Here is a 12,500-nt window from a genome sequence, read left to right as displayed (position 1 = left end):
CATTGATTTCCGTGCATTAACTCACAGGGGGTTGAGGAGCAGAGATCTAGTTAAGGTTCTATATTCTAGGCCTGGGGAAGTTCACCTAGACCTAGTGAATAGCTTTCACACGTTGTTTGATCAATATCATTGGTAATCACAAAGAATTGATCCTTTCCATGTTATGATTGGAAGATGAGCAGGATACGAGATTCATCACCCTCTCTTAAACACGTTTAATCTCTCTGGTTTGGCAAAACATTAACCTTATCTAGTAGGTAACCTACATTAGTGGTTCCTGTTATGAGGAAGATGAACCCTCCCCCATAAATCCTACGTAAGCTTGCTAATAATACAATAGGATGTATTATATTCACCGTGGATCTTCAAAATAAAAGGCAGCACACCAACAGACAGGCTGTGGCTGGGCCCTCCTATCTATTATGTGGAAGGTGGATAGTTGTGTAACGGTGTTGTGATGCTGAGTCACTGCTGTATGGGACGATGTACGGAGGCGTGGGTTAGCGCTGGGTTCATGTTTGGCTACACACACTTACTGCTACGGTGCGGAGCTGTGAAAAATCTCAACCAGAAATATCTGCTACAAAGGAATGTACTGGAAGAGAGGCGCCTTTGTTTAAAATCATCTCTTTTTTTCACCGACGGAGGGGTGGGGGGTGTTGGCCAGTGTCTGCGCTCTGTACAGCCTGCCTTGTGGGCTAGCTTTATGAAAACTTGGTTCTTTGTGGCTATTTGTAGTTTGGAGAACTTCTAACCCCGTACTTGTAAACATGTTTGCTTCGGCTTGGCTGCGCAGTGTAACGACCGGCTTGTTCTAGGGCCACAACAGAGAAGGGCGGTCCGCTACAACAAACAGCTTTAATTAAACACATGGAGAAAACATAAGATGGGGTGGGATGAATTGTTTCCGGCTGTTACAATCATGTGTGTAGGTGTAGGCCTGCAGTGAGACAATCCTGGTGTAGTGTGGGTGTTGAAGGGGGAGCAAAGTAAATCCAGCATTTAAGGTCCACTATTTTTTCTACCAGGCAAGATGCTGATGAGACATTACAAGACATTTCACAATCGACCCTCTAGTGACATCATACGTGGGCATGTCAAATCAGATACCATATTAGACAGGCCATAAATGGTCTTTAAACAAATACAAGTAAATGGGGAAGTTGAGTTTTTCCTGGTAAAATGCAATATAGCTTTAACATTCAAACCAATTTCAATGATTCGTCTTAAATTCATATTCAATCATAAGTTTTACATTTAAATAACTTTTACTTTTTTTTGTCAAGCACATGCAGTCAATGTGGCTTCTATGTATATATTTCTATGATAATGAGGACCTGTATAGATCAGACAGAAAAACAGGGAAGAAGGGAAAAAATAGTGACTAAAGAACACATCATACTTCAATATAGACTATACTATGTATGTCTACTGGTGATTATAAACTGAATATCAGGGGAAGGCTTCTAAACTGTATTTATCGCTATCAACTTCCTTTAACATTTCAACCCAAACATCTGAAAACGTTGCCGCCGTAGCAACATGGCACGACAAACCCTTTTGAACAAAACTTTGGGCCGATCGATGTACTCAGACCGATTTGTTAGCAGAACAGCCCAACTCTTACGCAGTGTCCCTTTCAAGGGTGTGTATTAGATTAGAAACAGCTGTTTTGTCATGGTGTACAACTCAAACGCACACATCCTCCTACACACACACACACACACACACACATGCACACTCTCCCGCAGGAACCAGAGTTCTCTTTGTGTTGGCTGAGGTCCCTCCCTGTTGAACGTCTGGAAGCCGGTAGTGTCGGGCTATAAATAGCGCAGCGCGGCTAAGAATAGACCTGGAGGAGGCTCTGTGTGTTTGTGGGAGTGCAGTTTTTTGTTTTTTTTGCTTGCGTAAAATACGTTAGCTCAGGCTATGCAAGCCGTGAACCGCTGCTGGAGCGAACCGAAGGAGTGACAGCGAATGAAGAACAGTGTCGTACCACTGAGTCACGTCGGTCTCTGGTGTCCACATTACCTCACTGCTTCCTCCGGAACCGAACCAATGACTACTCCCCCGCATCTCGAGCTAAAACTCCAAACCTACGTCGCAGATTTCATGTCTGCGTCTTTAACGTGTCAGAAGTTGATGTGGAAGGGTTCTTAGTCTTGTGTTTTTCAAAGAGGAACAGATTGATGTTAAAAAGGTTGAACTCATGTTTTTTATTTAAAGGTACACTACACACACACTCGGTCCTTTTCCGGGTTACTTTTAAAGCTGTAATTTGTTAGAGGAGTGTATGAGGCCGTCACTAGTGATGCATGTTGTTTAAACGTATTCCCTATAAGTCGGTTAACATAACAGCATTCTGTGGAACAAACAGCAGAGTGTTTAAAGCAGGTCTACCACAGTCACTGAACACTAAGAATGTGTTCCTCGTCCAAATAAAGTTACATCTGGTCGACTTTTTACACTTCACACAAATAGGCATGATAAACCGCAGATACGTGTGTGTGTGTGTGTGTGTGTGTGTGTGTGTGTGTGTGTGTGTGTGTGTGTGTGTGTGTGTGTGTGTGTGTGTGTGTGTGTGTGTGTGTGTGTGTGTGTGTGTGTGTGTGTGAATTAAAGAATGAGAAGGGCAGCGTCTGGGCACATGCTGTGCGGGCGTGGCGGGGTCTAGGTGAAGGGGTGAAGGATGCAGTCATGAGCTGGTTTATAGTTCTGCTGTCCGGCGTCTCCCAGCACAACGCATCTTCAGCTGCCCGCCAGTCAGCTGTCTGGACCACCTGTCAACCCCCGTTACCCCGACACACACACACACACACACACACACACACACACACACACACACACACACACACACACACACACACACACACAAATACCCACACAAATCCACGCAGAGCTACATTTGCACACACACACACACACACACACACACACACACATCCACGCAGAGCTACATACGCTCACGCACACACACAGACCCACAACCACACATAGAGAAAGACACACACAAATCTAAGCAGAGAGAGAAACACACACACAAACACACACGCACACACACACACACACACATATTCATGCAGAGAGACACACACAAATCCATGCTGAGACACACACATCCACGCTGAGAGACACACTTCAGGGCAGAGAGGACACACACCCACAAACACCCACACATCCCCGCAGATAGAGATACACACACACACACACGCCAAAGTAACACTAAACTGCATTCCTGGAAGTATCAAGGTTAACCACAGAATGCATGTGAGGGTCCTTAATAAGTTTGCTTGTGAGTTTGTGTGGGGGTCCTAGACTCATAATAGATTGTATTGTAGGGACGTGTGTTTCAGTGTTAACAGCTACGGCTGAAGACTTTCGCTGATGTTCCATGAAGGAATCGATGGGTGAGAGTGATCCTATCTCCCATCATGCACCAGGGGTAGGGGGTGGGGGGCGTGTGGGCAGTGTGTGGGGTGTGGCGGGGGAGAGATGTCCTTCTACGGTAGTCCCCCCAGTACTGGGGCTTGTATTGGCGTTGGCTGGGCTGAGCCACACTCCTTTGCTGCCAATGTGCACAACAGGTGGACGTGACTAAGATGGCTGGGCAAGTTACGCTAGGCTAGCACTCGCGCGCGCGTGTGTGAGCGTGTGTGAGCATGTGTGTGTGTGTGTGTGTGTGTGTGTGTGTGTGTGCCAACAGGCTGTACATTGCTGAGGCAGGTCAGCAGCAGCTTACACAAGTGTACTTTGGAGACATGGCCAAATAGTGCGGTACTTTAAAGACAGGATATGCTATGGTTGGCAAATGCCTCCAAACTGCGTCGGGTGAAGAGATGGGAGCTCCTATTTGCACACCAAATAGTTATTGAATGCTAAATTAATTCGAAATCAGACTCACAAATGTGTGTACACATGTAAGTCTTGATCTTAAAGAAACAACTTAGGGCTGATATTGTACTTTTGGATTGTTTAAAACGGCATATGCATACCCCCATGAGGTCCCCTATTTTACTGTAGAATCGGCGGCCCTTAACTTGTTTCACTGGTTTTGTGGAAACCTTTCCGATGGCGCCCCCTTGTGTGTGAAGTGTACATTTCTGTATTCCAGTTGCGCTTCCAACGCAACAAAGTTCCCTGTAATGTTCCATGTACTGACTGTCTTCTTACATTTTAAACTACAAACCCAAATAATGTATTTATTTGGTTCTTTCCTTCTCTTTCTTTCTCTCTCTTACTTGCGTTTTCCTTCTTTGTCGCTCTCTATCTTCCATTCCTACCATTCCTCCCATTCCTTTATCATTTCTCATCTCCTCTTTCCTTCTTTCCTGTCCTTCTGTACCTCCTTCTCCGACCCCTCCCAGACGCTGCGTAAGAAGGGTCTGGGCGGCTGCGACAGCCCTGATATCGAAGCTGATGACTCTGCGGGCCAGAGCCCAGAGTCTGACGACAAGTACCGCAAGATAAACGATGACATCGACCTCATGATCAGCCGGCAGAGACTCTGTGTGAGCGACACGACTCATGTTTCACTACTGATAGCTCATAGCCGTAGCACCCGGTGCTACTAGACCGGGGTTAATCTTATTCGGTCAAACCATGTACTCAACTTAAAGGCTCGCGTCTGCGGATGCATGGAGGCTATTTATAAGCACATCTGCTGGGAACGATGCTAGGAAATTTGGTGACAGCATGTTGCCCTGGCGCATTTGGAAATTAAATGCTAACTTTATTTAACACGTTTGGTACACTAATCGATTCATTAAAAGTGAATTAAGTTTTATAGAAAGTAAAAAATATATAACACACAGTTAATTCAAGTTGATCTTATAATAAAAAAACTAGGTTTAGATCTGTAGATTAGTTTCACATTGTGGCCACTAGCGGCCACTATTGCAACACTCTTCAAAGGTAAATCCTACTGTACAATACAGTACTGGAACATTGTTTGAATCCTCTTCTGTGTTTCTGTCCAGCAGGCCATGCCCCAATCTAACTACGACATGGGTATCTCCATCTCAGGCAACAACCCCGGTGGACTGCTGTACACCCACCAGACTGTAGGGGGCACCCTGACAAACCATAACCTTCTGCCCCTGTCTCACACACACCCGTCTCTACAGAGGAACAGCCTGTCCCCACATAGACCCCCCAGCACTGGAAATACTGGTACAAACTGGATTTGTGTTTATCTTACTGACATACTCACTTTTGAATACTTATTTACTTAACTTCCTTCATTCCCTTCTGCAACGCTTCCTTCATCAATTACTTGATTAATTACTTCATCAATTGCTTCATTCATTCATTAATTCCTTTATGCCCTCATATTGAAGACAATTAAAATCGACAATTATTCCTTAGTCTTTGTCTTTGTGTTAGCCTTTGTCCCGATCAGAACACAGAGTCATGACATAAGGTCAGGCCCGGTGTGAGGGCTAAACGGCAGCTATAAATGGAGTGGACTGCCCACTCACCTCACGAACCGGGCATCTCGGTGACGATGATGGCCATTTAAGGAGCAGTTTGCTTCGGCCTCACTTGGACAAGTGGCAACTCATTGTTGAGCATTTCCTCCTGATGCTGGCAGAGAGTACACAACGCTGTAGGATATACTTTAAGCGGGGCCTTGTTTTAAAGAATATGACATTTTAATAGTTTATATTAAAGTTTCATTTTTGTATTTGTATGTTTTTTACTTCACGCTTATTCACTTGTTTATTATGTTAACATAGTTATTGACTTGCATGTTCATGTGATCTCTGCAGGAATGATGGGCCAGGAGCTGTCAAACTCTGTCGTCTCAAGCATTGGTAAGGGATTCACCACGTGTACCTTTAGTCCCACATTCACCCCATGTGCTCTAATACTGTAGACACAACATATCTCCACACATAAACTGTACCATTACATAGCCAGAACGGCTATCAACACTATCCCCAGAGAGAGACGCAGCATTTGCCTACAGTATCGCTGCACAAACATTTACCATTGCTCTAAGGTAAGGTTAAATGCTGTATCCCTATAGACAGAACCAATATCTGTACGGCTGGGCTGCCCTAGGCAATGTAGAGACACAACATGTACTCAAGATGTGCTGACTGAATTAATGTCATTAAGGCAATGAATGTCTTCCCCTGTCAGGTAATGTGGGCTATGCCAACCACTGTGGCTCCCCTGGTCTGATGTCCCCTGGAGGACTGACCAAAAACATGCAGTCAAAGAGCCCTTCCCCCATGACTGTGAACCGCAAGCCTGACCTCCGACCCCTGCTGCCCCCCGCCAACAAGAACAACATGGCCTCCATGGTGAGACGACCCTTCAGCCTCTTGACAGACAGACAGATAGATAGATTGACAAATGGATGAAGGGAAGGGTAAGATATATAGATGGAGAGAGAGAGAGAGAGAGAGAGAGAGAGAGACAGAGACAGAGAGAGAAAGAGAGACTGAATCCTAAATTAGAAGTTCATTCCCCCTTGTGGTTAAGACAGCTAAATGATGTATAAAGATAAGTGTTAAATAACCAATGTGGCTGTGTTGTTTTGCAAGATTAGTCACTTGTTAATATTCTCCTCTTATTATTATTTTTCTCCTTCATCTTGTCAATTACAACTCTCCGCCAAACGGCGTCCACGATAAGAGTCTTATCATGTTGTTTCCCTTCCAGAACCAGAGGATAAACCACTCCCAGACTGGCCAGACACTGACAACACCCGCCGTCTCCATAGCAACCCCGGGCCTCACTGGCCAGGCCATGGGGGGTTATCCCTCCCCACTGTCCAGCTCCTATGGCACAGGTGTGAACCAAACCCTTTGATTAAATTGCATACGCATCTCGATGAAAGCACAGAGGTACAACAGGTGGAACTGGGGAACCCACTTGGATAGAGTGCGTTATTGCATGTTGTTGTTGTTGCGCTCACGGTATTGGAAGAGGCTTTGGATGTTCGATCAAAAAGCTTACATATATTATTACATGAAAGAGAGGGTCAGAATATAGTGGTTAGGGTGCTGACTCCCAGCCAAATGTTTCTGGGTTCGATGCCCAATACCTGCAGACCATCTGGGCACCCTTGAGCAAGATGACCCCTAAAAAGAGCAGACTAACTAGTGACCAGTCATGTTATTAGGAACTGTGTCTCCTCAAGAGTTACCCAGTCATGTTATAATGATCCCTGTCTCCTTGAGAGTAAACCAGTCATGTTATTGTGACCCGTGTCTCCCACAGAGCTAACCAGTCATGTTATTATGAACTGTGTCTCCTTGAGAGTAAACCAGTCATGTTATTGTGACCTGTGTCTCCTACAAAGCTAACCAGTAATGTTATTATGACCTTTGTCTCTCCTAGAACTAACCAGTCATGTTATAATGAACTTTGTCTCCTTGAGAGTAAACCAGTCATGTTATTGTGACCCGTGTCTCCCACAAAGCTAACCAGTCATGTTATAATGAACTGTGTCTCCTTGAGAGTAAACCAGTCATGTTATTGTGACCTGTGTCTCCTCCTTGTCATGTTATTGTGACCTGTGTCTCCCCCGTCTCATGTTATTGTGAACTGTGTCTCCCCCGTCTCATGTTATTGTGAACTGTGTCTCCCCCGTCTCATGTTATTGTGACCTGTGTCTCCCCCCTTTCATGTTATTATGACCTGTGTCTCCCCCGTCTCATGTTATTGTGACCTGTGTCTCCCCCGTCTCATGTTATTATGACCTGTGTCTCCCCCGTCTCATGTTATTGTGACCTGTGTCTCCTCCAGAGTACTCCCTGGGCGGGGACCTGTCGTCTCTGTCTGGGTTCGGGGGCTCGGGTCTGGGCTCGGTTACAAACTGGCAGCAGCAGCAGCTCCAGTCCCTGCAGCACTCCACCATGGGGCACATGGGGTGAGCGCTGCCTTGTGGTTTGTTTGCGTATGCTAGCCCTCAGCGCTGTTCTTCCCCCTCACTCGTCTTGTTCTAGATCCTTGCGTGTCTTTTGGGGGCTGAGGGTTCGTTCTTTTCTGTGCACAAAGTCCCCTCGTTCCGTTTGCAGAACCTTGCGAGAGTGGTTATCCTTTATTTCAGGTTTTATCTAACAAAAGTACAGTTAGCAAATTAATACGAAATATAATTATACAATAACTATTGTATTAATTGCCTGCTGTTCTCTTTTTAGCTATCCATATTTTGTGTTCAAGAACCTTGTTTTCCAACCCTCCTGTGTTCTCGAACACAGTTTGAACATCACTCCTGTGTTCTAGAACGCTGCTTAAACAACACCCCTCTGTGTTCTAGACCAGATTAAACATTATTCCTATGTGTTCTAGAACGGGGCTGTTTAATCACAACGCTTTAATCAGAATGCTCTAGAACGCTGTTTCAACATCACTCCTCTGTTCTAGAACCATGATTAAACAACACTCTTCTGTGTTCTAGACCAGATTAAACATTATCCCTATGTGTTCTGATTAAACAGCAGCGCCGCTGCTGTTTAATCAGAACGCTCTAATCAGAATGCTCTAGAACGCTGTTTCAACATCACTCCTCTGTGTTCTAGTCCAAATTAAACAATACTCTTCTGTGTTCTAGAATGTTACACATGACTCCTCTGTGTTCTAGAACGCTGGTCTCAACATCACTCTTCTGTGTTCTAGAACGCTGTGCCAGAACTCCAACCTGAACCTGACCTCGGCTCATCAGAACCTCCACATCAAGTCCGAGCCGGCGTCCCCTCCTCGTGACCGCGGCGTCGGCGGGGGGATGGCCAACCCCCGGCTGGGCGGCAACGGCCTCCTCCCCAACAACGCCGGCTACTCCGCCGCCGGCGCCGGACGGGCGCCGGGGGACTCCGGCCACTCGCCGGACGACAGCGCGTCCAGCTGCGGCAGCTCGTACGAAGGCGCCGACGACCGCGACGAACACCTCCGCGGCAACAACGACAACGGCAACTGTAACTCCTACCTGCTGCAGCCGCTGTCCAGCCAGGAGGGCCACCACAGTCCCACGCTGAAGAGGATCCGCCTGTCCGAGGGGTGGGCCACATGATGGAGCCCCGCACTCCGTAGGGGGCCACGGCTGACACCGCCCAGAGGATGGAGGGGTGGCGGGGGGGAGGGTCCAGGGGACCCTAGAGTTACTATATAGTGTTCAATTCATATTCTTATTGTACCGAGTGGAAGTGTTATTCAGTGTGATGGGTAGAATGTACAGGAGAGGGATTGAAGCAGGGGGGGGAAGGATAGAGGAGGCAAGCGTTGTGTGCTTTTCGACATGCGCTACACAGGGATAAGACTGAATGTACAGGTTGAGGACACCAGAGGAAGTTCTAGTTTCAACCACAGGTTGGATGTGTCATGGAGGAGGTTCAGAGTACACACGGTTCACCCACATGTGTTTACACTAAAACGAAGGTGAAATATGTGTGTGGGGAACGTCGCTAACCCCCCCTCTCGCCCGAATGCTTTCCTGCAATGCTGATCGAATCGCAGCGCCATGGTTGGCCGTTCTGAACATGTCTTGTTGCCGGTTCAACATATTTTGCAAACATGAATATCGTAGACGGTGTGCAACCTTTTTGAGTTGAGACTGGAAATGATGAATAGAGATGTGTGAGAAAAGAGGAAAGGAGGGAGAGAGAGAGAGAGATAGAGAGAGAGAGAGAGAGAGAGAGAGAGAGAGAGAGAGAGAGAGAGAGAGAGAGAGAGAGAGAGAGAGAGAGAGAGAGAGAGAGAGAGAGAGAGAGTGAGAGAGAGAGAGGGAGAGGGAGAGGGAGAGGGAGAGGGAGAGAGAGAGAGAGAGCAGGAAAGAGACGTGCCTTTTATGAGAGCGGAGAGAAAGAGAGAGAGAGAGAGACGAAGGAAATAGTACTAGAGAAGGTTTAAGTGCTTAGATGTATAGTGTGGAGAGTATATGTTTTCTGTATAGTAATAGTAATATACACTCATTTGCAACTGGTTGCATTAAAAGTAGGGCTTGAACCAATGAAAGATTTCACTTGACGTGAAAAAAAAAAGCTTATTTAGAAGAACTGTCTGGGCTGTTTTAGCGAGCTCAGGAGTTTTGGGAGGATTCACGTATAGAAAAGCAATATGTTTTACCTCAACTCAGTATAAAACTGCTTTATTGGAGCCATTCTCTGCAAGGTGCTTGAAACGTTCTGCTAAGCCATAGCCAGTGTAACTATTACAACTTTTAGGGTTATATTTACTGCAAAAAATACAACAACTTGTTCCTATCTTTGATAAAAAATGACTTTGAAAATATCTGTTTATAATACTGAATCATAGTTTAAGTCAATAAGATGATAGGATATAGAAATATGGCCCAGTAAATACAAAAACCAGCACATTGTGTTGTTACTAACATTCAGGGAAATGTAAGGCAGAACTAAATTAAGGAGCCCATTGCTATTTTCTGCACAACAGATACAAAATGACATTGGAATTGCAATCAATTTACAAATTTGATGGCCTGTTCCACACCCATATATTAAATCATCCTGTTGTAAATGCAATCGGTTCAGTAAGGTTGAACACCAGCTGGTCAAAGTTACTAAAGTAAAAACTGAAACTGCTGCCGGCAGACAGTAGTATTGAGTTAAGGGAACGGGAACAATTAAGAACAAGAGACATTTTAACAAATACAGTCACAGAGAGACACTAACGCAGAGCTGGCTTTGGGTTTTAATTTGAATATTCTGGTTTAAAAGCTGTATATCTGGAGTGCAACCCCTCAGCCTAAGCTTAAGTGTCCATGAGCCCCATTAAGTACTGAAGTACTTATTTTAAATGTTGTATTAAAATCATCAGTGTTTGGTTTGACATGATGACATTTAATTTTTTATTTTTTTAAGGGCGGAGCCCAAATATGTTGTCACGGTAACTCATAGCACAAACCTGATTTGCCTTGTCAAGGCAAGACGATGGTTAGTCTTCCTCTTGGGGATATTTGAGTCAGAATACCGTAGCGAAGGAAAGGATTTACACTAATTTAAACTTTGGGTGCGATTATGTTCACCTAGCATGTTTCATTATACGTGTTTTTGAATTCTGTATTATTATTATTATTATTAATTTGCCTGTATTTGTTAAATTGGCCATCTTGTACCTTGAATGTACATGTGAAGCCATCATAAACTGTTGTGACTTTTTGTGTGAATGTGTAGTATTATCTTTATACAAGCTGGCATGGCCAGATTGTATTTCGCCCTTATTCCTGAGCACTACATTGTAAAAAAAAATCACCTCATCTCATGGTTCAATTCAATTCATTACATTATTACAAGTAAATAAATATTTTTAAATATTGAGAGGTTTTAAGCGGCAAAAGCTGGCCTTTGTCGGCAGTAAAAGACACTGTTTATCATAGGAAAGGTATCGTAAAAATATTGTACAGCAAATCTGCTTATTGGGAAATATGATTACTGTATTTAGCAGAATAATTAAATACACAGACTTACATGTAACATATGCGGCTTGTGATTGCTTCCTGGTTACTTGGTCTGTTTTTCAGTCTGGCAATTTATGTTTGGCAATTGACTCGTATACCATTTAGTCAATTGTTCTCAATGTATTTAGTTTTAAATGCAAAAAACAACCTGTGTTATGTAACAGCTATGTATAACTAACCTGTCTTATTGTAGGTTAGGTGAGTGAGTGAGTGATGTTATGTCACAGGGCCCAGGAGGCCCCAAGTTTTCTAGTTACACCCCTGCTTCCATTTATGAAGCATTATAGAAGAAGCCCCAAATAGACATGAGAGCACATGGCACCAGCTACCAGCTAGTAACTTTGTCATTTGTGAACCATTATGGCTCAATAAGTAACGCCTACATGTAAAATACAAAAAAAAATGACACACAGTATGCCTACATTAAAAAAAATATACAAGAATAGTTACATTCCTTTAAATAATCCATTGTTTTTTTTCAGTTGAGTATGGTAGCAAAAATTGCCTTTAGATTTTGGTCCTTCTCTGAAAGAAACACAAAACAAACAACCAAGTAAATCTCAGTTTCTAAACGTGTTGAAAAGCAATATGGGACCACGAGGCAACCGTGGATATCAGGGCTAAAATAGACACAGTCCTGGACTAAAGTTAGCTCACAGCTTTGATGCAAAGACCCTCGAGAAATCTCGATTCAACACCCTAAAGCGATGCTCTGCACACAAATATACGGCTATGGTTGTGAAGTCAAGTGTCATTGGGTTCACCAGAACACACTCACTTCCAGGCATGAAGCATCTTCCTGTACCAAGAACAGCTGTGGTGGAAAACAGCTTATGTCCTTGACATCTGAAGGAATCCTCCCAGAGAAATAAGGAATCCTGCTGTTACGCCTCTTATACTCTTTACTCTATACTCATGCTTGTTAACATAGTTGAGTACTTTGAAAATACACACAATCAGGTATTCATGTTTGAGACCTCATATTTGGCTATTGATTACACATTTCTCATTTAAACATGTGGAAGATATACCGTTTTGATGGTCCACGTGGTAACCCTCTTATTGACAGCATTAG

General features: G+C 44.3%; 1 protein-coding gene across 3 annotated transcripts in view; it reads left to right on the top strand.

Moving 5' to 3' along the window:
* The window catches only part of mef2ca (myocyte enhancer factor 2ca), a 20,519-nt gene extending 9,078 nt beyond the window's left edge, over positions 1 to 11,441 (top strand). Inside the window, exons 5-11 of one of the 3 annotated variants that reach the window (XM_030353997.1) lie at positions 4,365 to 4,508; positions 4,977 to 5,169; positions 5,769 to 5,813; positions 6,145 to 6,308; positions 6,670 to 6,799; positions 7,759 to 7,882; positions 8,632 to 11,441. In XM_030353997.1, the coding sequence (XP_030209857.1) occupies positions 4,365 to 4,508; positions 4,977 to 5,169; positions 5,769 to 5,813; positions 6,145 to 6,308; positions 6,670 to 6,799; positions 7,759 to 7,882; positions 8,632 to 9,022 (1,191 nt within the window). In that variant the 3' untranslated portion in view covers positions 9,023 to 11,441. The remainder of the gene's footprint in view (positions 1 to 4,364; positions 4,509 to 4,976; positions 5,170 to 5,768; positions 5,814 to 6,144; positions 6,309 to 6,669; positions 6,800 to 7,758; positions 7,883 to 8,631) is intronic. The other 2 variants (XM_030353999.1, XM_030353998.1) reach the window with 2 other exon arrangements.
* The last annotated feature ends 1,059 nt before the right edge of the window (positions 11,442 to 12,500 follow it).

Source organism: Gadus morhua, chromosome 4, assembly GCF_902167405.1.
Source record: "Gadus morhua chromosome 4, gadMor3.0, whole genome shotgun sequence".
Taxonomy (NCBI): domain Eukaryota; kingdom Metazoa; phylum Chordata; class Actinopteri; order Gadiformes; family Gadidae; genus Gadus; species Gadus morhua.
This window is presented reverse-complemented; position numbering and strand designations above follow the sequence as displayed.